Source organism: Hordeum vulgare, chromosome 7H (assembly GCF_904849725.1).
Source record: "Hordeum vulgare subsp. vulgare chromosome 7H, MorexV3_pseudomolecules_assembly, whole genome shotgun sequence".
Lineage (NCBI taxonomy): Eukaryota > Viridiplantae > Streptophyta > Magnoliopsida > Poales > Poaceae > Hordeum > Hordeum vulgare.
Genome location: NC_058524.1, coordinates 604,823,477 through 604,851,249, shown reverse-complemented (window position 1 = coordinate 604,851,249; position 27,773 = coordinate 604,823,477). Strand labels below are relative to the sequence as shown.

Genomic DNA, 27,773 nt, shown 5'->3' with positions numbered 1-27,773 from the left:
GACTATCCACTATTACTGCAAGGTCTACATCAAGTCATTCTGACAGTTGACTACTTTCGAAGTGATTTTCTTAAATATAGCATAACATAAGATAATAGAGATATAAACATCTACTGACAAAAGTCGGATTATGTTTTCTATTACTGCGAGATCTACACCATATTGGTGATTATCTTCAAAATGTTATCCTATATAAATTAAGGTCTACACATATGGCTATAAGGCATCAGCCGTACTAAATTTGCTCCTCCAAAGCATTCATTGTTGTTGTTCACCAAAATATTTTACTCTCATAGTAAAATAGCATTCATGGATAGTCACTACATGTTGAAATTGTATTTTTGTGCCAATATGAATTATTTAAGCCTCAATTTGCTTGAATAAGTCTTGGAAAATTATGCAAATATTTGCATACTCTCCAACGGTTACCTTCTATTACATTGGTTATATAATGGTAGTTGAGCCTACGTCGCTATTTCTAATTGTAGTGTCGTCCATCTATCAAGATGGATCCCATAATGTATGGCAATGATTGAGTGTCACAACACTTTCGCAAGGACCACATCACATCGTGGTTATACTTTCATAGTGACTAACCAATGTTAAGCACATCCAAGTCTATACATTTTGGAAGTGACTCTACAGTCACACACTTCCTCAAAAATGAAGTCCAAAACATTAGCAATAATTTAATCACATGTGTTATATTGAAGGATAGACCCAGGTTCACCAAGGATCACCTTGACCATGATTGTTCTCAAACAAATCATTTATTTATAGATGCCACTTACTCCTAGAAGTAAATTAAATAAATGCATTAGCATTTTCAAGTAACGCATGGCTCACATTTCCAAATACAGTAAGTACATGTTAGGTGAGATTATTTATTATAAGATGATTTACGACATCAGTCGTTGTATCCACCCGAGGTATTATTGCTACTATAACCTCACCTTCGGAATATGTGTCATGGCTATTCTCTTAATAGCTAAGTATGATCATATGTATTTCATCTCTCACCAACTTCACTTAGTTCTCAAACTAAGTACATAATGGATGAATATTTATTCACCTTGAATATTTCCCTTAAGAGAAACATGCTGCCCCGAGCACATTTGGAATGATCATCCAATAATTTTTCAACACCTCAAGTCTATCGCAACTTACAATTTTGGTAATTATAAAATCAACTTGAAGTTGAGATCTCATGATCTGACATTTTCATATGCAGATCAAGTTGAAAAGCCCTTGATACACTTTACATCTCCTTATGATGGTATTACCATTTTCATGGTAAAGAAACATGTTATTTATTAAACTCATCATATTCACCCAACGGGTGCTTCAAATATTTGCTAGCATTGAGAATACTATGCATGTCAGTGGTCACAAAATAGAACAATGAGGCATTCAAAGTAAAGTGGAGGATAAAGACAACCAATGACATAATTACCTTTTTAATTAGTAATTGATCATTTTAGAAAGATTACAAAGACAACTCTCAAGTTTGTCAAATGTGTGGTTACATGAATATCATACCTATGATTACCAAACCCTCAAACATATGGTCAAACCACACCATGAGTTTATTAAAAGGCAAATAAGTTCATTGTGGTATTTGAAAATTTGCAAACATACGACCAGAAACTATTCTAGTAAATGATGTTCTCGAATCTTCATCAGAAGGAGAACCAAAAATATAGTGCAATAAAAGAATGATCAATTCGTTTGTGCCTATGATATGATTGCATAACTCATTTTTCCGTAATATGGGAGACCTCATGTAATATCCCGATTATTCCCAAAATATTGTTTGCCTATAGTCGTACTACTACATGTAGTATAAATGTCAAATATCCTATTTCTTGGACATTATATTTAATAATTTTTGCATGTATGATTCATACTCAGTTTTGTTGTGTACACAATAATTTTCTAAATCTTACAAAATATTTGGTTTTAAGCCTTACAATCCAGGTTTGGGGTTGTTTAGAAAATTATTGACAATTCTATTGGTCACAACTTAACAAGTTGCAAAATTTCCCAAATCATCAGATTTTATGTGCACCACATGTGTCATAAGGGAAATTAATTTAAGGAACTCTCACCTTACAATTCTCAATGAGCCAACTCATTCTTCCTTGAACACATTCAGAAGATATGTGCATTCTCAACCATTGTGTGGTATTTTATAGATACTTTATGGTACTCATGGAAACATTTATAAAATGATTTCTGGTGTGTCTCTTGTCACACAAACCATGAATGATATAACTAAATCAATTGCTCAAATTCTCAAAGTAAGAGCAAGTTATCCTAAACAAGGGATAAATCCATTCGAATGGACAACTTTGTTGAACTCATTTCACAAGAAATATCTGATTATATATAATACTTTATGTACATACCCAAAATGGTTTAGTTCAATATCTTATCAAAGATAGTGAAATTAATAATATGACCAAACTTATAGAATCATGATTTACTAGCCTCATGCTAGACAAATATGGCATTACACACCGTAAGTATGATATAAACCATACCAACTGCATAGCATACTACTTTCCCCTTTTAGTAATTACGTGGAAATCAACAAAGTATTTCCTATCTGCGATAATTCGGTTACATACCGATATCACCACTCCAGCATACATCAATGGGCTCTCACAAAAAATTAGGGATCTAAGTGAGGAATGACAATTTATCCGTCAATAAAAATTATTCATAGCCCGTATGCTGATTGCATCAGCAATAAGGACATTTCTGTCATTAGGGGGAGATAAGTACCACAAAGAATGCCAAGAAATAAATTAGGAATGTTATTCACATTCAGTCCTTATATCCACGTACTCAAAGAATCTGAACAAGAAGTTTAGAATCACATATTTGCAACACATTGCGAATCTGCCACATACATTTACTGATGATAAAGGTGTCACTCAATTTTATATTCTTGCAGTAAAGTGTCAGAAAGAGTGGAGGTACCTTATAAACCACTCTTCTGCGAAAATGAGAGTAAGAGGGGGAGAAATCTGACCACACGAGATATAATCTCGCATATGTTTCCGCGGAAATAGAGGAAATCAAATCCTCAACTAGTAAATGTAATTCAACATCAAGTTGAAAGACACCTCACTGGATGCTCATCTTCCAAATCCTGACATAAATGTGCACAAATGTTTTTGTGTCGGGAGATCGGAACACCTTGACTCCATTGTTGTAGGAAATCACAAGGAGTTAAAAGGAATAAATACATTTCCACAAATTTCATCGATTCCATCAGGATCATATAAAATAAAGACTACATTTGTCGACATATATTTATTCTCAAAATTGCTAAAACCTTTTGGGCCCTGAACCAAAATCCATGGTAGAGTGCCTCTTGCACTCATATTGGTTCACATAAAAGGAAGCAAGTAATGAAGAATAGCCTCGCTCTACAAACGAGTGGTATTTACCACAGTAATACCTACTCCTCATAAGTATCTTCCATATAGAATACTAAAAACTTCTCATTCATAGACAAATTCAATGAGGTGGTGAGAAAGCGAGGCTTGTAGCAAAAGGGTTCACGCAGAGACCCGACATCAAATTATGATGTAACATACCCTCTTGGTATGAGTGGAATTAAGTTTAGATAACAAATATCATTGGCAGTACAAATAATATTATCCATGTAGTTAATGGATGAAGTGACTACATACTCATATGGGTTACTCATTTCGGAAATTTATAACGAAGTACCTCAAGGGCTTACAATTCCGAATCCAAAATAAATCGCAACATATATGTGTAAAATCTCAGAAGTCACTCTATGGCTTGAAATAGTCGGAAATCATATGGTACTACCGACTAAATGAGTTCCTTCTTCAAAGGATTACTCAAAGGATGATAAATTGTTTATGTGTTAATAAAGGTATCCCAAATTTGAATTCCTTATATCACCTCAGAGTATATCGATGATTTCGTCATCAATGTCTCTACAAGACCTAAACATACACAAAATCATCTCAAGACGGAAAATTCGAATTTAACCAAATTTAGCTTAAGTTTACAACTTGAGCATTCTATCAAGAATTAGTATCAGTCTACATATATCCAAAACATACACGAGAAGTTCAATTTGGATATATCATATCAACAAAAGACATGTATGGTCATACTACCTTTGATAAGGTACAAACCATTCATACCTAGGGGAGATACTGAAGTGATACTAGGACCTGAAGTTCTATATCTCACTAATGCCAAAGCACTCATATACTTGCAAACTACGTCAGGCCTGACACTATATTTGCTATCTTTATTCAGAGTGCAAACCCCAACAAAAGGTATATGGTTGATATAAGTAATATCATCTTATATCTGAAGATTACAGTAAATCTTGGATATTTCCATCAGGAAATAGAAGATATGACCATGATATGATGTAATGATATTGGCTCTTTATTTGATCCCAACGATGCCATATCAATGACTGGATTTGCTGGAATAGCCTTCACATGGAAGTCATATAAATGGATTTTAGTGGTTATTTCCAGTTATCATTCTAACATAATTGCTTTATCTAAAGGCATTGCAAAATATGCATAACATAGTAGAATGGTTAACCACACTCAAAATCATGTGGTTGAGATTCATCAGAATCACATAACTTGATTTATTAAGATACTTCCACTTGTGTTACTCAATACCTATAGGTTATATGAAGAGCAATATCATAAATCACATTGCTCGGAAATTACTTAGCCTCACGGATTATAGAAAAGTGAGGAAATAATTTGCAAACAAACTACTGTTATAATCCAACAGATTATACACAATCTCATGTTCATGTCAATGGAATTGGTATGAGACATCCTTCATATTTGCAAAGTTCAGGGGAGTAATCTCCCAAACTATAACCTATTAACAATCATTAGATTGCATATATTGTACTCTTTTTCCCTTGATGAGTTTTCCCTATTGGTTTCTCATAAAAGGTTTTTAACGAGACAATATAAACACAAGTGTCTTTATATGCCATATCATTTTCTCCTTGTATTTTTCCCATTGGGTTTTAAAGGAGTTTTCAATGGCATGTACGATTGCACTCTTTTCCCTTATGAGTTTTCTCTCAAAGTTTCTCATAATGGTTTTTAGTGAGGCAATATCTTCTCAAAGATCATATGTCATACTTTCTATTTTCCCTACCAGGGTTTTTAAAGGAAGTACTCTAGACATATTAATTGTTCTCTAAACTTATCAATGAGTTTTCTCCTTCTTCAAAGGTTTTTCTCATATGAGTTAACAAGATCATATGTCATACTTTCTATTTTCCCTACCAGGGTTTTTAAAGGAAGTACTCTAGACATATTAATTGTTCTCTAAACTTATCAATGAGTTTTCTCCTTCTTCAAAGGTTTTTCTCATCAGATCGCGGGAGTATCTTCACTTCCAAGTTTTGGGACTCTTTTCAGTCTGCTATGGGCACGAAGATCCGCTTCAGCACAGCGTTCCATCCTCAGACTAGTGGTCAAGTGGAGAGGGTGAATCAAGTTCTTGAGGACATGCTGAGAGCCTGTGTTATCTCGTTTGGAATGAAGTGGGAGGATTGCCTGCCTTTCGCGGAGTTCTCATATAACAACAGTTATCAAGCTAGCTCTGGTAAGGCTCCGTTTGAGATTCTCTATGGCAAGAAGTGCCGTACTCCGCTCAACTGGTCCCAGACAGGCGAGCGTCAGATCCTTGGCAATGATATGATAGAAGAAGCTGAGGAGATGTGTCGGATCATTCGCGACAACCTCAGAGCAGCGCAGTCCCGGCAGAAGAGCTATTACGATAGCAAGCACCGTGACATGTCGTATGAGCTTGATGATTTTGTCTACCTCAAGGTGTCGCCTATGAAGGGTATGCAGCGTTTTGGCATTAAGGGCAAGCTCGCGCCTCGTTTCGTTGGTCCGTTCAGAGTGGTTGGCAAGAGGGGTGACCTCGCGTACCAGCTCGAGCTTCCGTCAACCTTCGCAAATGTCCATGATGTGTTCCATGTTTCTCAGCTTCGGAGGTGTTTCAAGAACCCCGAGCGCACCGTGCATCTTCAGGATATCGATCTCCAGCCTGACCTCTCTTATCGCGAGCATCCAGTTGCGATTCTCGAAGCGACTGAGCGCAAGACCCGTAACAAGTCTGCCAAGTTTCTCAAAGTGCAGTGGTCACACCATTCCGATAAAGAGGCTACATGGGAACGCGAGGATCACCTCCGTTCCGAATTTCCCGATTTCTTTCAGTCTTAGATCTCGAGGTCGAGATCTTCTTGGTAGTGTGGGAGAGTTTGTAATGCCCCAAGTGCAGGTTTTTCCCTTTTTGTAACCTTCCTTGTGGGGCCACCTTGTCAGAGATTGTGATGTTATTATTTTGTGCCATGATTTCATGTGTGGCCCTAGTGCTTACTTCACTTGCATGCATGCACCACATATCATCCCTTGCCATGCCTTATGTTTGTATGTCAGGATCATGCTTGCATATGCTCTTACTAGGGTGAGTAGTGGGTGTTATATTTCATGTGATCTTGTGTTGTGTGCCTTGTGTGGAGTGTAGCATGTGTAGCAAGTGCTCATCTATATTTTTCTTTCCTTTCAAAACCAACCACCTTCTTCCCCCCTCGATATTTTTTTCCTATACAAAAATTCACCTCTTTCTTTCCTTTTAAAAATAATGCCAATGTTTTAGCTAGAATTGTGGTGGATGAGTATGTAAGTTGCTGGATTTGCATGGGTGTTCATAGGGGCATATATAATCACAAAACAGATCAAATATTGCTGTTTTGTAAAATATCTAATTGCTCCTAAATTCTTGTTTTGAGTTTTATAAAATAAGGTTAGATTTTCCAAGTCCAGGGAGCTTTTTTTTTTTGTCTTGTGTTTATAACCTTGGGCATTTCTTTCTTCTCTTGTTTTCCTGTTAAAAGGAAACTGCTTAGGGAGGAGTTTATTCCTTATATCTCGCCGAGTTGGGCTGCTTCCCGCGCAAGATGTGGCCCATCTACTCCCTCCCTCGCGAGTAGAGGCCCAGTACCGCAGCTCCTTCCTCCTGTTGACGCCGTGGCTTTCCCTGCAGTTTTCCCGTCAGTTTGAGGGTGCTCCTGTTGACGCCGTGAGGGCGCCAACGTCGAGGGGGACCCTTATAAGCCGGGCGCCCGTGCCTCCCCTCTCCTCCTAGGGTTCCTCTTCTCCCCAGTCCGCCGCCGCCACCTCTTCTCCTCTTTCCCATCTCTCCTCCCGTCTACAGGAGGGTTCCTGTAGGGGTAGACCAAGTGGTGCAGCTCCTCGCCGGCGGACGCCTCGCTCCCGTTGCAGATCGCCGCCGTCACCATGTCCAGGAGCTCGGGGTGGATCCCCGCGATCCATTCCCGGCACTAGGAGCCCCGGGGACCGGCTGCTCCGCCGGATCCGTCCACGTCTACGGCAAGCTCCCGGTGCTCTTTCCCCTGCAGCGTTTCTTCGGTTCAGGATCAGCTACTCCGACGCCCTTCTTCCTCTCGGGCACTCTCCCGTTGCAGATCGGCGCCCCCTCTTCCGGTTCTAGGTGACGACCGCCTCCTCCCTTCCCCATGAGTTAGCAGGCATAGTAGAGGGTTCTCTGTTCCCAGGAGAGGTCGTCAGGAAGTGTGTGTGTGCGTGGTGTATAGCAGGGTAGTTGGTTGATGAGGGACGGTACAGGGTAGACGTGCAGGAGCCCTTTCCCTCTCCCGCGGGCGTAGTAGAGACGGGACAGAGATGCAGCTCCGGTGACCTCCCTGTCACCGGATCGCAGGTGCAGTCCAGCGACCTGAAGCGAGGCCATGTCAGGATGCATTATTTCCCTCCTCTGTCAGACAATGCGTCGTAGCACAGTGGTAGAAGGTGTGTTGATCTTTCATCAGGTGTAGGGTTCGAATCCCAGTAGAATCATCCCCCTTTTTGCTTTCTTTTTCCTGTTTTATCAGCAGGGCAGAGCAGATAGTAGTTCCTCTGTTTGGTTCCCTTTTTGTCGAGTACCTAGAGCCTAGCAGAGTGGTAGGATTGCGGCTTGCACTCCAGCAGGTCTGGGGTTCGACCCCAGCACCTCCCCCTTTTTCTCTGAACATTGTTTTCTTGTCAATTTTTTCCCCTTCCTTGCTAGATGGTAGCTAAACTTCCCTATTTGCATGTGGTATTTTTTTCCCCTTCCTTGGCCTTTAGTTTTCTCCTTTCCTGCATAGTGTGTGCTTGTATTAGGCTTGGTGTAGGTTGGTGTTGGGGTGTGTGCATGGTGGCACACCCACAAGGGTTGTTTTGTGCATAAGAGTTTGTGTTTGTGTATGAACTTGCAATGCTTGGATGTCTATGGAGAGTGCACCTTAGTGAAGTGGAGCTAACCTTGTTAAATGGGAGATGTGAGATGCCTTGACATTTGAGTGTGTGTGCCTTGAGGTGATAAGAGGCACTAGCTACTCTTGTATAGCCCCAAATTCTTGAACTTTGGTGTGGGCTAAGGGATCTTGTAGTTTTATTTGCTTGCTTTGATGTAGTGGGGTGTGGGTGCCTCCCCCTCATCACATGTCTTGAGGTGAGGAGTAGCACTAGATAGCTATTGTGTTAGCATGTGAGGGTGTGGTTTGTTGTGGTAGTTTGCATAATGATGGTGACATGAATACTAGGAAAATCCTAGTGATGCTTATGAGAGTTGCACCATCACATGCCCATATGTGGGGGGGTGTGCATACTCTCTTGTTGGATAAAGATTTCTTATGTGTGAGCTTGATGCTAGTGCTTGAGAGGAATTGTGGTGTGGGAATTGTTGATGTGCATGACACAAACATGGGGTTCAAACCCCCATGTCATGTTGTCATTGTGCACATGAAACCCTCCGATGTAGTTGTCATCTTAAAAGTATACCTTTTGGATTTGCATTTTTCATTTTGTTGAAAGTTTGGGCTTTGTTTCCATGGTATAGATGGAGCCCAAAGGCATGGATCTTGGAGTGCTAGTTGTAGGGGTTTGTGCTCAATACCATAGTGGTGTCAAACACCTCTTGGGAACTTGTGTGTGCAAACTATGCCTAGACAAAGTGGGCATGTGGCTGGAAAAATTCCAGAATTTTGAACTCTGAAAATTTCACTAAGTCTGGAATGCTGAAAACATTTTCTTCCCCTGTAGATAAGGTTGTGCAGGTCAGTATGTTGAGAACTGGACTTAGTTCAGTGATAGTGTTTTGAACCTGGTATGTTTGTGCAGCTTCCTGTCAATTTTCAAGTCATTTGGAGTCCAGTAGCTTGTGTTTTGATTGCTGTCAAAAGGCTTCAGAACAGAAACAGAAACTCAGGTGCAGAAATTTTCACTAAGTCCCTGAGAACTGATGGTTTTGGGAAAGTTTGTGGCCTTGTATCTTCTAGATTTTAATTCCTTTTGCTGTGATTCTTGCTGTAGATGGTAGTGTTCTTGGTTGTAAACATCCACATATATTATTTGTCATGTTTGAAGACCTGTAGCTATGTTGCATGTGGCTCACAAACAGCTAAGATGCAGAAACTGGCAGATTGCGTAGTTTTGACATTTTGTTCAAAGTTTGTGTTTAATTGTTGTTGGGGTGTTCTACCTTGCTCCATTTCATTCATGTTGGGTTAATATATGTCTTGGCAACCTGGGAACACCAGATTTGTGCCAATTGTGTGTGTGGTGATGAATCTTTCACGTAGGGCTTCATATCGTGTTTCGTTGATTCCCGTTGATCCGTAGCTCCGTTTGCAAAGTTCTTTATATGGTTTTGCACCGTTTTTACGAGATGCATCTGTCCATATCATTTCCATGCATGTCCAAATAGTTTAGTGGAAAGTTCTGTCCAGGAACTCGTTGTAGTTTATCTTGCTTGTGCTAGTGTTAGAAATAGTGGTGCATGCTCAACTTTCATCTCATGCATCATGTGATTGTTGCATTTTGTGGTGCTGCTGTTCATTGGCTGTTATTCCTGTGTTGGGTAGCACCGGGAGCGGAGACCGATTACGTGGAGTCAGGAGAGTACTTGCAGGACGATCCAGAACCATTCCAAGCTGAGGATATCACAGGCAAGATGACATGACCTTGATCCCATATCTAGAATTGTTATGTTAGTTTCGATTCTACGTCATATTGCTCGCTGCCTACCACTGAAAATATATTACCTCTTCATATGCCATGAGCCTAAACACCTTACCCTTTCCTAGCAAACTTGCAAGGCTAGGTAGGCTTGCTCAGCTACTAATGTTAGCATTGCTAGTTGCAGGTGTTTATAACTCATGAGTTGCCATGGGCTTGATATCATTATGTTAATTTCTGTTATTTTATTAATGTATCTATATATTTGGTAAATGACGGGAGGCCTAGCCTTTTGCCGGGTGTCTTGTTCCGTTATTGCCGCCTTAGTTACCGGTTACCGGTGTTTGATTCCATAATGATCGCTCCTAACACGTTCGGGGTTGTTATGGGGACCCCCTTGATAAATCGCGTAGTGTTAAGGCTTGTCCGGCAGGACCCAACTTTGGTACTATCTGCTAATCACCTAACAATAATCTGCATAGGGAATAGCTACCCCGAGGATCCTAATCAACAACCCGGGCCAGTGCTCCTCATGAGTGTTGGTCCAACCACCTAGCAGTCGGCAAGACCACCCCGGGGTAACTTGAGGTTTGGTCCTTGTCCACTTTGCATAGACGGTGTTGTCCTGAGACGGAGATACGCGGCTCTTATCGGGTCGTCGACACACCGGGAGGTCCTGCTAGCCTTGTCTTACCTTAGCGGTATATCTTGCGTATAGGAATCCCGGTGAGGCTTTGGTTTACCCCAGAGTTGAGGTTTTCCTCTAAGGAATCCGACGAGATCACGAGATTCGTGATAGAGGGTGACTTTGCGGCCTGTGTTCGTTTGTGATGGACTAGTTGGAGCACCCCTGCAGGGTTTAATCTTTTCGGAAAGCCGTGCCCGCGGTTATGTGGCAACTTGGAATATTTTGTTAACATCCAGTATTAGAAAACTTAAACATAAACTAATAAAACATGTCAACAGTGTGCGTATCCGTGACTGTCCCCTCGAAGGTCTCTCTTCGATCGGGAACACGGCGGGGTTATGAATGCCGTAGGTAGGTGTTCAGGATCACTTTCGGATCAAGTATTCACGTCCGTTAGTATAGATCACTGTCACTTTTCCCTTTGCGTAAGTTAGCCACTTATTCAATCTTAGGATGCAGCAGCCGGAAACACTTCATCCCTTCCTTACCCATTAACATGACTAGGTCTGGCACCAAGGTCTTAGATTGCTGAGTCCCCGTGACTCACGGATTCCTCCAGAACTTCCAGCAGGTACAGGTACCCCAGAGTCAGACGATCCCGACGGCACCCAGCTGGCGTGGCAGTACGACGAGGAGACAGATCGCCTTTACGTGAACTATCCAGAAGACTGAGCCGTGGTCGTGATCGTGGGCCTGCAGCGGGTAGCATAGCATTTCCCTTGTTTTGTAGTCCGTACCGGAACTACCTTGTTTGTATCTGCGTTGTACTCTGTATCTTTAATAAGAAGACAGTTGAATCCCAGATTGTCTACTATATTTATTATTATGTGCTATGTTTACTTGCTTGCAAAACACTTAGATGCGCTTCTTTCCTATTCGGGGCCTCGACCCCCAGATCGGAAAGGACCGCATCTTAGTCGTTACAAGTTGGTAATCAGAGCCTTACGACCATAGGAGCCTTTGTGTGATCGTATTTGGCCGAGTCGAGTCTAGTAAATGTTTTGAGTCTTAGTTATATCGGAGAGTAGGTTTCATTTTTCTCCTCTTCTTTGCTCTGGTGAGGCTTCCGTCTTAGGAAATCTTTAACTCTACTCCTTTTCCCGCTCAAATTTTTTTTTTAGGATCACGCGGGTGTTTGCGAAATCTATATGATTTCGATGTGACGGAATCGTGTCCTGGTGCCTCCTATCTGCTCTAAGTATCAGGGGAGTTGAGCTCCAGGGATTGTCGCGCACATCGCCATCATTCAGTTTTCTGAGTACCTAAGAACGGAGGGTGTTCGTTATTGCTTCAATACGGGTAGTGGTGAGATAACCCCGACGTCCCCAGTACTGGTGTAGATTGTCCGGGAGTACTACCACACTTTGTATCGTTGTGATCACGAGGATCTGTTGTAGACGAAGGTCCGAGGTGCTGGTCGTGTGTTGAAGGGTGTGATACAGGTGACGGGTTAGTTAGGAGTTGTGTGAAATACTCCTTGTATCCGTGTGCCTGATTGCAGGACCAGTTATTTCGGGAATTCATAGGTGGGATATCTGGTAGTATCTTATAGGACTATCTTCATACAGACGCTTGACTGTGGTTTGGGGAATCTCGATCATATGTTTGTTCCGAGAAGTTCTAGCTCACACTTGTTCGTTGTGGCCTTATCGGAATTTTGTCGTCTGTTACTTTGAGATGCACTCTTGCTATGTTGTTCGAGTGCAATGCTAAGTTCTATTCAGATATTCTATCTTTTGATTCAGCTTATCTTCAAATATTCTGTGGACTAATATGCTGTCCGTCTTCAGGATGGCTCCACCAACTCGTCAGACCCCAGCGCGTGAGGATATGCCTCCTCCACCTCCTCCTCCGCCACCACCGCCGCCTCCTCCTGCAGAGGCCTGGCAGGCGATGATGGCAGCTACCAATGCAAATACTCAGATGCTGTTGCAGTTGATCCAGGAGAGAGCCAATCATCAGCAAGGCAATTTCCAGCAGGGTGGCAATCACTTCGCCAGTCTGAGTCAGTTCCTGTCAAACCAGCCTAGGACGTTCACTTCTTGCGACCAGCCGTTTGACGCGGAAGATTGGATCCGTGATATGAACAAGCATTTCGAGTGTAGCAATGTGCATCCAGAGGATTATGTCAAGTTTGCAACATTCCAGTTGAAGGGGCAGGCTTAAATTTGGTGGCAGCAGCTTAAGGACTCCAGAGGTGGCAGGGTGATGTCTTGGGACGAGTTCTGTCGTGACTTCAGGTCCCACTACATTCCTTCCAGTTTTGTTGAGGAGATGCGTGAGAAGTTCAGGCGCTTGAAGCCGGGCAGCAATTCTGTGTACAAGTACAATGTTGAGTTCCACGAGCTCGCCCGGTACGCATTGCAGGATGTTCCGGATCAGAAGAGCAAGATATACCAGTTCAGGGGTGGTTTGAAGGAGGATTTGCAGTTAGCACTCGCTTTGCACGATCCTGAGGAGTTTGACAAATTCTATAACTTAGCTCTCAGAGCAGAGGCAGCCTTGCTCAGGGTGGAGAACTCCAAGAAACGTTTCAGAGATTCCAGCTCTTCCTCGACTCAGGTGGTTCAGAAGCAACAGAGGTTTTGGGTTTCTCCTCCTCCTCCTCCTCGGCACTCTCAACAGCCGAAGCACTCAGGTGGACGTGGTTCTTCCCGCCCACCCAACCCTGGATTCCAGCAGAGATATCAGCAGCAGAAACAAGGGCCTCCTCAGATTCAGTTCCGGCAGCCAGCAGATGTCACTTGTCACAAATGTGGGCAGAAGGGTCACTATGCCAACAAATGCACTTCTCAGCTCCGTCTGCCGCCTCCTCCTCCAGGCAAACCTCCTAGCAACGCTCTTGTGAAGTTCAACCCCAGAGCAGCTCGAGTCAACATGGTGAATGCAGCTGAGGCAGAAAATTCATCGGATGTGATCATGGGTAATCTCTTAGTCAATGATTTTCCTGCTAAAGTCCTGTTTGATACTGGTGCATCGCATTCGTTTATCTCAAGGCCATTCTCATTTAAGCATGGGTTCCCTACTCGTGATTTGATTAAGCCTCTTTCAATTGTGTCTCCGGGTAAGATCATGAATTCTCACATGATGGTTCCGAACGTTTCTGTCAAGATGGACAATTATGCTTTTCTGGCGTCTCCTATTGTCTTGGGCAAGTCCGACATTGATTTGATCCTTGGTATGGACTGGTTGGCCATGAATAAGGCATCAATTGATTGCGCAGCTAAAGAAGTGAAGCTGACCCACTCTTCGGAGGATGTGATCATATTCGCGGCGCGCGATGACACAGTCCGCTTGTTCTCCTTGAATGAAAAGGGTGAGATCAATCCCATTGAGCAAGTTCCCGTAGTCTGCGAATATCAGGACGTGTTTCCTGAAGAGCTGCCAGGGATGCCTCCGCACCGTGAAGTGGAGTTCGTCATTGAGCTTGAGCCAGGCACAGAGCCAGTGTGCAAGCGGCCGTACAAGCTGGGTCCAGAGGAGTTGAAGGAACTCAAGAGACAACTCGATGAGCAGGAGCGTTTGGGTTTGATCAGACCAAGCTCGTCTCCGTGGGGATGTGGTGTTCTGTTTGTCAAGAAGAAGGATGGTACGGAACGACTGTGTGTCGATTACCGCCCATTGAACAAGAAGACAATCAAGAACAAATATCCGCTTCCGAACATAAATGAGTTGTTCGAGCAGTTGAAAGGTGCTAAAGTATTCTCCAAGCTTGATCTCAGGATGGGCTATCATCAGATTCGCATTCGTGAGGAAGGCATTCCAAAGACGGCATTCAGGACCAGTTTTGGCTCATATGAGTATACGGTCATGTCTTTTGGTCTGGCTAATGCTCCTCCGACTTTTTGCCGATTGATGAACTATATTTTCTCGCCATTCAAGAATGAGTTTGTCTTGCTTTATCTCGATGACATTCTGGTCTTTTCTGAGGATGAGGAAGAACATGAGAAACATCTCAGGTTGGTGCTTGATAAACTGAGAGAATACAAGCTTTATGCCAAGTTTTCCAAGTGTGAGTTCTGGCTGAAAGAAGTGGTGTATCTTGGGCATATTATCGCTGCCGAGGGCATTAAGGTTGATCCGTCCAAGGTTCAGGCCATTGTTGAATGGGAACCTCCGCAGAATGTGAAGCAGCTTCGAAGCTTTCTCGGCCTTGCCGGATATTGCAGAAGATTCGTTGAGAACTTCTCCAAAATCGCCAAGCCGCTCTCTAGTCTTCTTCAGAAGGGTGTCAAGTATGTGTGGTCTCCAGAGTGTCAACTGGCTTTTGATACACTCAAAGAGAAGCTTACCTCCACTCCGGTATTGGCTCCTCCGGATGATTCCAAGCCGTACCAGGTCTTTTGCGATGCTTCTCTTCAGGGTTTTGGTGCAGTCTTGATGCAAGATAGGAAGGTGGTTGCTTATACCTCCAGGCAGCTGAAGCCTGCGGAGAAGAATTATCCTGTGCACGATCTCGAGCTAGCAGCTGTGGTGCATGCCTTGATGACTTGGAGACATCTCTTGTTGGAACGTAAGGTTGAAGTTTTCACCGATCACAAGAGCCTCAAGTATATCTTCACTCAGCCTAACTTGAATCTTCGGCAAACACGTTGGGTGGAAATGCTCCAGGATTTTAATCCGAGTGTTGAGTACACGCCAGGCAAGGCAAATGTTGTGGCAGATGCATTGAGCAGGAAAGCATATTGCAACAGTCTGATTCTGCAACCTCTCCAGCCGGGTCTTTCTGAGTCTTTCAGGAAGCTCAATCTTCAGCTGGTTCCTCAGGGTTTTCTTGCGAACCTTCAGATCTCTCCTACCTTGGAAGATCAGGTCAGAGCAGCTCAGCTACTTGATACTATGGTGAAGAAGGTCAAGATTGGTGTGGGAAAGAGCCTTCCCAAGTATAAGTGTTTCACTGTGGATGCCAGGGATACGTTGTTTTTCGAGGACCGTCTTGTCGTCCCGAAAGGTGATCTCAGGAAGGTGATCATGGAAGAAGCTCATAATTCTCTGCTTTCTATTCATCCGGGAAGTTCTAAGATGTACCATGACTTGAAGCAGTCGTTCTGGTGGACCCGTATGAAGCGTGAAATTGCACAATTCGTCAATGAGTGTGATGTATGTCGAAGAGTGAAAGCAGAACATCAAAGACCAGCGGGCCTCTTGCAGCCTTTGCCGATTCCCGAGTGGAAGTTCGATCACATTGAGATGGACTTCGTCACAGGGTTTCCGAAGTCCAAGAAGGGCAATGACGCTATCTTCGTCGTCATCGACAAATTGAGTAAAGTGGCGCATTTCCTTCCAGTCAAGGAGTCCATTTCAGCAGCTCAGCTGGCAGAGTTGTACACCTCGAGGGTTGTCTCGTTGCACGGTGTACCCATGATGATCTCATCAGATCGCGGGAGTATCTTCACTTCCAAGTTTTGGGACTCTTTTCAGTCTGCTATGGGCACGAAGATCCGCTTCAGCACAGCGTTCCATCCTCAGACTAGTGGTCAAGTGGAGAGGGTGAATCAAGTTCTTGAGGACATGCTGAGAGCCTGTGTTATCTCGTTTGGAATGAAGTGGGAGGATTGCCTGCCTTTCGCGGAGTTCTCATATAACAACAGTTATCAAGCTAGCTCTGGTAAGGCTCCGTTTGAGATTCTCTATGGCAAGAAGTGCCGTACTCCGCTCAACTGGTCCCAGACAGGCGAGCGTCAGATCCTTGGCAATGATATGATAGAAGAAGCTGAGGAGATGTGTCGGATCATTCGCGACAACCTCAGAGCAGCGCAGTCCCGGCAGAAGAGCTATTACGATAGCAAGCACCGTGACATGTCGTATGAGCTTGATGATTTTGTCTACCTCAAGGTGTCGCCTATGAAGGGTATGCAGCGTTTTGGCATTAAGGGCAAGCTCGCGCCTCGTTTCGTTGGTCCGTTCAGAGTGGTTGGCAAGAGGGGTGACCTCGCGTACCAGCTCGAGCTTCCGTCAACCTTCGCAAATGTCCATGATGTGTTCCATGTTTCTCAGCTTCGGAGGTGTTTCAAGAACCCCGAGCGCACCGTGCATCTTCAGGATATCGATCTCCAGCCTGACCTCTCTTATCGCGAGCATCCAGTTGCGATTCTCGAAGCGACTGAGCGCAAGACCCGTAACAAGTCTGCCAAGTTTCTCAAAGTGCAGTGGTCACACCATTCCGATAAAGAGGCTACATGGGAACGCGAGGATCACCTCCGTTCCGAATTTCCCGATTTCTTTCAGTCTTAGATCTCGAGGTCGAGATCTTCTTGGTAGTGTGGGAGAGTTTGTAATGCCCCAAGTGCAGGTTTTTCCCTTTTTGTAACCTTCCTTGTGGGGCCACCTTGTCAGAGATTGTGATGTTATTATTTTGTGCCATGATTTCATGTGTGGCCCTAGTGCTTACTTCACTTGCATGCATGCACCACATATCATCCCTTGCCATGCCTTATGTTTGTATGTCAGGATCATGCTTGCATATGCTCTTACTAGGGTGAGTAGTGGGTGTTATATTTCATGTGATCTTGTGTTGTGTGCCTTGTGTGGAGTGTAGCATGTGTAGCAAGTGCTCATCTATATTTTTCTTTCCTTTCAAAACCAACCACCTTCTTCCCCCCTCGATATTTTTTTCCTATACAAAAATTCACCTCTTTCTTTCCTTTTAAAAATAATGCCAATGTTTTAGCTAGAATTGTGGTGGATGAGTATGTAAGTTGCTGGATTTGCATGGGTGTTCATAGGGGCATATATAATCACAAAACAGATCAAATATTGCTGTTTTGTAAAATATCTAATTGCTCCTAAATTCTTGTTTTGAGTTTTATAAAATAAGGTTAGATTTTCCAAGTCCAGGGAGCTTTTTTTTTTGTCTTGTGTTTATAACCTTGGGCATTTCTTTCTTCTCTTGTTTTCCTGTTAAAAGGAAACTGCTTAGGGAGGAGTTTATTCCTTATATCTCGCCGAGTTGGGCTGCTTCCCGCGCAAGATGTGGCCCATCTACTCCCTCCCTCGCGAGTAGAGGCCCAGTACCGCAGCTCCTTCCTCCTGTTGACGCCGTGGCTTTCCCTGCAGTTTTCCCGTCAGTTTGAGGGTGCTCCTGTTGACGCCGTGAGGGCGCCAACGTCGAGGGGGACCCTTATAAGCCGGGCGCCCGTGCCTCCCCTCTCCTCCTAGGGTTCCTCTTCTCCCCAGTCCGCCGCCGCCACCTCTTCTCCTCTTTCCCATCTCTCCTCCCGTCTACAGGAGGGTTCCTGTAGGGGTAGACCAAGTGGTGCAGCTCCTCGCCGGCGGACGCCTCGCTCCCGTTGCAGATCGCCGCCGTCACCATGTCCAGGAGCTCGGGGTGGATCCCCGCGATCCATTCCCGGCACTAGGAGCCCCGGGGACCGGCTGCTCCGCCGGATCCGTCCACGTCTACGGCAAGCTCCCGGTGCTCTTTCCCCTGCAGCGTTTCTTCGGTTCAGGATCAGCTACTCCGACGCCCTTCTTCCTCTCGGGCACTCTCCCGTTGCAGATCGGCGCCCCCTCTTCCGGTTCTAGGTGACGACCGCCTCCTCCCTTCCCCATGAGTTAGCAGGCATAGTAGAGGGTTCTCTGTTCCCAGGAGAGGTCGTCAGGAAGTGTGTGTGTGCGTGGTGTATAGCAGGGTAGTTGGTTGATGAGGGACGGTACAGGGTAGACGCGCAGGAGCCCTTTCCCTCTCCCGCGGGCGTAGTAGAGACGGGACAGAGATGCAGCTCCGGTGACCTCCCTGTCACCGGATCGCAGGTGCAGTCCAGCGACCTGAAGCGAGGCCATGTCAGGATGCATTATTTCCCTCCTCTGTCAGACAATGCGTCGTAGCACAGTGGTAGAAGGTGTGTTGATCTTTCATCAGGTGTAGGGTTCGAATCCCAGTAGAATCATCCCCCTTTTTGCTTTCTTTTTCCTGTTTTATCAGCAGGGCAGAGCAGATAGTAGTTCCTCTGTTTGGTTCCCTTTTTGTCGAGTACCTAGAGCCTAGCAGAGTGGTAGGATTGCGGCTTGCACTCCAGCAGGTCTGGGGTTCGACCCCAGCACCTCCCCCTTTTTCTCTGAACATTGTTTTCTTGTCAATTTTTTCCCCTTCCTTGCTAGATGGTAGCTAAACTTCCCTATTTGCATGTGGTATTTTTTTCCCCTTCCTTGGCCTTTAGTTTTCTCCTTTCCTGCATAGTGTGTGCTTGTATTAGGCTTGGTGTAGGTTGGTGTTGGGGTGTGTGCATGGTGGCACACCCACAAGGGTTGTTTTGTGCATAAGAGTTTGTGTTTGTGTATGAACTTGCAATGCTTGGATGTCTATGGAGAGTGCACCTTAGTGAAGTGGAGCTAACCTTGTTAAATGGGAGATGTGAGATGCCTTGACATTTGAGTGTGTGTGCCTTGAGGTGATAAGAGGCACTAGCTACTCTTGTATAGCCCCAAATTCTTGAACTTTGGTGTGGGCTAAGGGATCTTGTAGTTTTATTTGCTTGCTTTGATGTAGTGGGGTGTGGGTGCCTCCCCCTCATCACATGTCTTGAGGTGAGGAGTAGCACTAGATAGCTATTGTGTTAGCATGTGAGGGTGTGGTTTGTTGTGGTAGTTTGCATAATGATGGTGACATGAATACTAGGAAAATCCTAGTGATGCTTATGAGAGTTGCACCATCACATGCCCATATGTGGGGGGGTGTGCATACTCTCTTGTTGGATAAAGATTTCTTATGTGTGAGCTTGATGCTAGTGCTTGAGAGGAATTGTGGTGTGGGAATTGTTGATGTGCATGACACAAACATGGGGTTCAAACCCCCATGTCATGTTGTCATTGTGCACATGAAACCCTCCGATGTAGTTGTCATCTTAAAAGTATACCTTTTGGATTTGCATTTTTCATTTTGTTGAAAGTTTGGGCTTTGTTTCCATGGTATAGATGGAGCCCAAAGGCATGGATCTTGGAGTGCTAGTTGTAGGGGTTTGTGCTCAATACCATAGTGGTGTCAAACACCTCTTGGGAACTTGTGTGTGCAAACTATGCCTAGACAAAGTGGGCATGTGGCTGGAAAAATTCCAGAATTTTGAACTCTGAAAATTTCACTAAGTCTGGAATGCTGAAAACATTTTCTTCCCCTGTAGATAAGGTTGTGCAGGTCAGTATGTTGAGAACTGGACTTAGTTCAGTGCTAGTGTTTTGAACCTGGTATGTTTGTGCAGCTTCCTGTAAATTTTCAAGTCATTTGGAGTCCAGTAGCTTGTGTTTTGATTGCTGTCAAAAGGCTTCAGAACAGAAACAGAAACTCAGGTGCAGAAATTTTCACTAAGTCCCTGAGAACTGATGGTTTTGGGAAAGTTTGTGGCCTTGTATCTTCTAGATTTTAATTCCTTTTGCTGTGATTCTTGCTGGAGATGGTAGTGTTCTTGGTTGTAAACATCCACATATATTATTTGTCATGTTTGAAGACCTGTAGCTATGTTGCATGTGGCTCACAAACAGCTAAGATGCAGAAACTGGCAGATTGCGTAGTTTTGACATTTTGTTCAAAGTTTGTGTTTAATTGTTGTTGGGGTGTTCTACCTTGCTCCATTTCATTCATGTTGGGTTAATATATGTCTTGGCAACCTGGGAACACCAGATTTGTGCCAATTGTGTGTGTGGTGATGAATCTTTCACGTAGGGCTTCATATCGTGTTTCGTTGATTCCCGTTGATCCGTAGCTCCGTTTGCAAAGTTCTTTATATGGTTTTGCACCGTTTTTACGAGATGCATCTGTCCATATCATTTCCATGCATGTCCAAATAGTTTAGTGGAAAGTTCTGTCCAGGAACTCGTTGTAGTTTATCTTGCTTGTGCTAGTGTTAGAAATAGTGGTGCATGCTCAACTTTCATCTCATGCATCATGTGATTGTTGCATTTTGTGGTGCTGCTGTTCATTGGCTGTTATTCCTGTGTTGGGTAGCACCGGGAGCGGAGACCGATTACGTGGAGTCAGGAGAGTACTTGCAGGACGATCCAGAACCATTCCAAGCTGAGGATATCACAGGCAAGATGACATGACCTTGATCCCATATCTAGAATTGTTATGTTAGTTTCGATTCTACGTCATATTGCTCGCTGCCTACCACTGAAAATATATTACCTCTTCATATGCCATGAGCCTAAACACCTTACCCTTTCCTAGCAAACTTGCAAGGCTAGGTAGGCTTGCTCAGCTACTAATGTTAGCATTGCTAGTTGCAGGTGTTTATAACTCATGAGTTGCCATGGGCTTGATATCATTATGTTAATTTCTGTTATTTTATTAATGTATCTATATATTTGGTAAATGACGGGAGGCCTAGCCTTTTGCCGGGTGTCTTGTTCCGTTATTGCCGCCTTAGTTACCGGTTACCGGTGTTTGATTCCATAATGATCGCTCCTAACACGTTCGGGGTTGTTATGGGGACCCCCTTGATAAATCGCGTAGTGTTAAGGCTTGTCCGGCAGGACCCAACTTTGGTACTATCTGCTAATCACCTAACAATAATCTGCATAGGGAATAGCTACCCCGAGGATCCTAATCAACAACCCGGGCCAGTGCTCCTCATGAGTGTTGGTCCAACCACCTAGCAGTCGGCAAGACCACCCCGGGGTAACTTGAGGTTTGGTCCTTGTCCACTTTGCATAGACGGTGTTGTCCTGAGACGGAGATACGCGGCTCTTATCGGGTCGTCGACACACCGGGAGGTCCTGCTAGCCTTGTCTTACCTTAGCGGTATATCTTGCGTATAGGAATCCCGGTGAGGCTTTGGTTTACCCCAGAGTTGAGGTTTTCCTCTAAGGAATCCAACGAGATCACGAGATTCGTGATAGAGGGTGACTTTGCGGCCTGTGTTCGTTTGTGATGGACTAGTTGGAGCACCCCTGCAGGGTTTAATCTTTTCGGAAAGCCGTGCCCGCGGTTATGTGGCAACTTGGAATATTTTGTTAACATCCGGTATTAGAAAACTTAAACATAAACTAATAAAACATGTCAACAGTGTGCGTATCCGTGACTGTCCCCTCGAAGGTCTCTCTTCGATCGGGAACACGGCGGGGTTATGAATGCCGTAGGTAGGTGTTCAGGATCACTTTCGGATCAAGTATTCACGTCCGTTAGTATAGATCACTGTCACTTTTCCCTTTGCGTAAGTTAGCCACTTATTCAATCTTAGGATGCAGCAGCCGGAAACACTTCATCCCTTCCTTACCCATTAACATGACTAGGTCTGGCACCAAGGTCTTAGATTGCTGAGTCCCCGTGACTCACGGATTCCTCCAAAACTTCCAGCAGGTACAGGTACCCCAGAGTCAGACGATCCCGACGGCACCCAGCTGGCGTGGCAGTACGACGAGGAGACAGATCGCCTTTACGTGAACTATCCAGAAGACTGAGCCGTGGTCGTGATCGTGGGCCTGCAGCGGGTAGCATAGCATTTCCCTTGTTTTGTAGTCCGTACCGGAACTACCTTGTTTGTATCTGCGTTGTACTCTGTATCTTTAATAAGAAGACAGTTGAATCCCAGATTGTCTACTATATTTATTATTATGTGCTATGTTTACTTGCTTGCAAAACACTTAGATGCGCTTCTTTCCTATTCGGGGCCTCGACCCCCAGATCGGAAAGGACCGCATCTTAGTCGTTACAAGTTGGTAATCAGAGCCTTACGACCATAGGAGCCTTTGTGTGATCGTATTTGGCCGAGTCGAGTCTAGTAAATGTTTTGAGTCTTAGTTATATCGGAGAGTAGGTTTCATTTTTCTCCTCTTCTTTGCTCTGGTGAGGCTTCCGTCTTAGGAAATCTTTAACTCTACTCCTTTTCCCGCTCAAATTTTTTTTTTAGGATCACGCGGGTGTTTGCGAAATCTATATGATTTCGATGTGACGGAATCGTGTCCTGGTGCCTCCTATCTGCTCTAAGTATCAGGGGAGTTGAGCTCCAGGGATTGTCGCGCACATCGCCATCATTCAGTTTTCTGAGTACCTAAGAACGGAGGGTGTTCGTTATTGCTTCAATACGGGTAGTGGTGAGATAACCCCGACGTCCCCAGTACTGGTGTAGATTGTCCGGGAGTACTACCACACTTTGTATCGTTGTGATCACGAGGATCTGTTGTAGACGAAGGTCCGAGGTGCTGGTCGTGTGTTGAAGGGTGTGATACAGGTGACGGGTTAGTTAGGAGTTGTGTGAAATACTCCTTGTATCCGTGTGCCTGATTGCAGGACCAGTTATTTCGGGAATTCATAGGTGGGATATCTGGTAGTATCTTATAGGACTATCTTCATACAGACGCTTGACTGTGGTTTGGGGAATCTCGATCATATGTTTGTTCCGAGAAGTTCTAGCTCACACTTGTTCGTTGTGGCCTTATCGGAATTTTGTCGTCTGTTACTTTGAGATGCACTCTTGCTATGTTGTTCGAGTGCAATGCTAAGTTCTATTCAGATATTCTATCTTTTGATTCAGCTTATCTTCAAATATTCTGTGGACTAATATTCTGCGGACTGAGCCGTGGTCGTGATCGTGGACTAATCTCATTTTACTCTAACATTTTTCACTCATGGGATTAACTCTTTTTTCTCTAGCAGGTTATTGCGATCAACCTTTTCACCGTATTTTATTTGCATTGGCTTGGGTTGTAAATATGTCATGGCAGTGTTTTTTTTCATTCGTATATCATGTTGTGCTGTTGTTGGAGTCGTTATTTGTTCTGAGAGGAAAGTGAGTTCGATGCGTGGTTGAACTGTCCTTACATGTTTCAGCCTCAATATCAGCAAGTGGCGATTGTATAGCCCCTTGGGAGTTTCAATTCCATGCTTAATACGTGAGATTGTGCTGCTATGAGCTCACAAGGTTCAACCCATGAAGCTCTCATCCGCTCGGCTCGGCTCCTTGGTTCACTAGCTTAGTTTTTTTCCTACCCGCTTCAGTTCTAGCTGAGAGAAAACACCTATCATTTTCTTATTTCAAAAACATCGCTAAAAGATGTTCGCTAATTGATTTTGAAAAATATTGGATGTTAGAATTGTTCTGAATTAAAAAATAATAAATTTTTAAATTATTCTACATATTCAAAATATGTTCATGAATTTCAAACAATGTTCAGAATTTGGAATAAGGTTCACAAATTAAAAAATGTTCAAAAATAAAGAGGTTCATGAACTTTAAAATATGATTTTCGAAAATATTCATTAAATTTATCAAAAATCATGGATCCTAATACATATATGATTTTCCAGAATATTCAGGAATTAAAATGTGAAATAATAATATAAAAATAAAAATAGAGGAGAAATGCTTAATAAAAAGAAGAAGAGAAAAAACGAACATGAAAAGATGCTCTTACTAATATCCGGACATTTAGTGGGCGCAGTATATGACACATCTTCCTCCCGAACATGATTACGTTCACAAATAAACGGAAGTAAACACATCTTCCTCCCGAACATGATTACATTCACAAATAAACAGAAGTAACACTGGACGGCTCGCATTATTCTGGTTTTCGATACACGGTAGAGCTCTTTTTACCCGGTGCAGATACCGTAGCACCATCACATCAATGCAGTTGAGAGCAATTCCATGCGGTCTTCATCGTAGTAGTAATAAAAGATCAATCATCACATGATGGAGCAGGCGTCCGACGGGTTCTCCTCCGTGAACCATGGCGGCGGCATGAAGCAGGGTTGCTGCGGCGGCCAGGTGGGCGGCGGCCAGCAATTAGGCGGCTTGCCGCAGCCACAACCACCGTGATCGGGCTGATGCGACTGCGAGCACTGACAAGGCTCCGGCGGTGGTGGGGGAGGCGGCGGTGGGGGCGGCGGCGGCTTTTCGACAGGGCAGCACTTCTGCGGAGGGCAGTTCCACGACGAGCTCTGGCACTGCATAGGGTACGGAACCGGGTACGGGTATGGCACGAACTTGTATGTTGGTTTGGGCGGCGGCGGCGGCGGTTTCGTTTCCGGCTCCGGCTTAGGGCATGGTTTGGGCTCAGCCGGAGCCGGCGTGCATGGCTTCGGGGGACATGGTTTTGGCGTCTCAGGCGGAGGCGTGCATTTGCATGGGCATGGTTTTGGCTTCTCAGGCGGAGGCGTGCATTTACACGTGCATGGTTTCGGCGTCTCAGGCGGAGGCGTGCATTTACACGTGCATGGTTTCGGCGTCTCAGGCGGAGGCGTGCATTTACACGTGCATGGTTTCGGCGGCTTGTCTGGGCATGGTTTTGCCGCCGGCGGCTTTGGCGCCGGCCATTCTGCTACGATCTTGATATCCTTGACGGCCTTACAGGCCTTGCACCAGATCTTTTTGCAGAGCTTCTCGGCATCGAATTTCCCACGGACGATCACCAAATTGTCCTTGTCCTCGTACTCAATCTTCTCGATGCAGAAATCCTCTGTTACACGTAAACACAACTTGTCAATTGCATGAATCCTAGTATGGTCAATCTTACGCAAGAGGAACTGTTCAATATGTGCATGCTGCAGCTCGTTGAGAAGCACTACAAATAATAAATCCGACAGAATTCCCTTGTATTGAAGACACTATATATATTCCCAGTATATATAAGAACGACTGAGTGAGCTCTGGTCTTACCTTGGAGGCACTCGAGGACATTCTTGATCTTCTTCTTGCAGCGGCAGCATTGCAGGTCTACCGTAATCACCAGTATACCCATCTGCAAACAGTCACACAGACGAAAACAGTCTGACCAAGCAATCCTAGCATGTGTACATCATTTCTGAAATTTCTAGCAACATACCGAATGCTTTTGAAAATATGAAAAAAAAACTAAGTGTCAACATTGCTTACCTGTCAACTCTGGAGTATGAAGAAGGTTGCAGCGCCCATGGGCGAGTGGAGAAACGGAGGAGGATGAGCAGGGAGAGGTGAGCCATGCGTTCCTTTATGCATGTTGGGATACACCGAAACCTGCCAAAAAACGGTGGTTCGCGCGTCCGGTCCGTCGGATCGTTCCTCGAGTACAAAGGACAATTTGGTCGGTTTCAGATAGTTCCTCTCGTTTTCTTGCTTTCCAGCTCGATTTCGAAGTTCGTTTTTGCTTACGAAGAAGGGATTTCGATCTTGCCGATTCCTCTACTACGGTGTGGTTGTTTTTCGTGCTCTCCCTTCGGTTATGAGGCTAATTAATAGCCTAATACACGGGAAGGGATTAATTCTTACTATTCCTCAAAAAAATGCTGCTGTCCGCGGATCCCACACGGCGGTGGAGCAGCAGACCGCCGTGAAGAGTTGCAGCGCAAATCAGGATCCCGATCGTGCCGGCGACTTGAACCACCCCCGGTGTAGCTAGCGCCGCCCGTTCGATAACATCATTCCGTTGTATTCCCAGGAGCATCCATCTCAGTACATGAAATGAAGAACTATTATGAATTAGATTATTAGACATTTTTGGTTATCAAAGAGAAGTAGATTAGTTGTACTTATATATACCTCAAGAAAGATTTTGAACAGAGAATTCACTGCACGGCGCCATATATGCATACTGAAAGCCTGCGACGACAGTAAGAGGCCGCGGTTGCTAGATCGCCAGGTTGAAATTGGTATATATACTCACAGCTAGGTCTCCAATCTCTGAACGTACTATGTGCTGGGATGTGGTTGTAGACGGCGGCGTCGCGAACGGCAGCAGGCGGCGATGGCAAGTGCCCTAGACCTAAGACTCCCATAGCACAAGACGCAGGTACATCAATTGTTCTGATCGCAGGGTACAACAACCGCATGGGAGAAGGCCAGGATGTCACGTGGGCTGGGTTTTTTCAGTTCTGTTGGTTGTTGGTCCAGCGCCTGATTAAAGTTAATTACTCCTAGCACCCCGAAAAAAAAGTTAATTAGGGCAGCTCTGGCAGACCCCATAAAAGGGCCGAACCCGTAAAATAATCGTCAAAATACAGGTCGGGACGGGAAATGCTGCCAGACCAGACCTAGCAACCGTGTCCGACCCGTATTTTTTTTTCGGAGCACGGCAAAATGTGCACCCAACCCGCGAAAATGCAGGTAATCCCCCCGCCTGTCGGTGGCCTGTATATATCTAGAAGCGGTTGGTTGGTGGGACATTTCACCCGCGCTTGCCCCCCACCTACCACCGCCGGGCGCCGCCTTTGATTCCGGCCACACCAGCCGCCGGGATCACGTCGGTGGGCCGCCGCATGCCCTAGATCGACCTTCCCCATGCCCTCGTGCCTCGGCTCACCGGCAAGGTACATATCGGCGTTGTTTTGTCGCGACCACCGGATTTGGTTTTTCCGGTCACCGGCGGCTGCGCCAAAGCCATGGATTGGTCGAGGAGCACCCCGTACAGCCCCCGCAAAGCGCCAGCACCGCATGTTGGTGCTGGTTCATCCTCTAGTCGCATAGCGGCTCGCCAGCATGCCGATGCCGCTCATATGTGCGAAGATTGCCTAGAACTAGCGCTGCGGCTCACATCCAACACACGACAGCACCTCGGATGGGTATTCTTTAAATGCAAAAACGACGGGGTATGCTCTTCTTCCTCTTCGGCTCTGTCAACTTATTTGGTTAAATCACGGTAGCTTATTGAGGTGTTTATCTTTTTAGGAAGGTGGATGCTCATTTTGGTTTTGGGAAGAAGAATACATCGATCCATTGATAGAAAGAAACTTAGTAGATGTTCGTGCACTCCTTAGTATAATTGAGCCTAACGATGCAGCTACATGTGCAATTAGAAAAGAAATTAGAGGGGAAGCAACGTCTAATTCTTTAGAATCAAAGCCGAAGAATGAAGAATGCAAGATGAAGAACCCCAGATCAACAAAGAATGCATGGAAAAGATGTTGACCCAATTAGTGGGAGCAGTTATGAAAGTTGGATATCTTCTAAAATGTCTAATTGTAGTTCTTGATTTCTTTGGCCTTGCTGTTTTAGCAAAGATTTGATGAATTATGCTGTATTCAATGCCTTTGAAGAAAATAAAAAAAAACAACAAAATATGTTTTTATGCCTGAAAATGTAACGAAAATGAAAGTTTTTGCGGGTCGG

General features: G+C 44.6%; 1 protein-coding gene across 3 annotated transcripts; it reads right to left on the bottom strand.

Moving 5' to 3' along the window:
- Positions 1–24,081: 24,081 nt before the first annotated feature.
- Positions 24,082–25,650, bottom strand: LOC123408818 (protein PYRICULARIA ORYZAE RESISTANCE 21-like). 3 transcript variants are annotated; one of them, XM_045101858.1, is made up of 4 exons: positions 25,566–25,650; positions 25,350–25,431; positions 24,939–25,149; positions 24,082–24,896 (listed from the first exon to the last, which is right to left on the bottom strand). In XM_045101858.1, exons 2-4 carry the CDS (start codon positions 25,429–25,431, stop codon positions 24,377–24,379), a joined length of 813 nt encoding a protein of 270 aa, XP_044957793.1. In that variant the 5' UTR covers positions 25,566–25,650; the 3' UTR covers positions 24,082–24,376. The 3 variants fall into 3 exon arrangements, with proteins under 3 accessions (XP_044957793.1, XP_044957794.1, XP_044957792.1); XM_045101859.1 differs by having other exon boundaries at positions 24,951–25,149; XM_045101857.1 differs by having other exon boundaries at positions 24,082–25,149.
- Between the last annotated feature and the right edge of the window lie 2,123 nt (positions 25,651–27,773).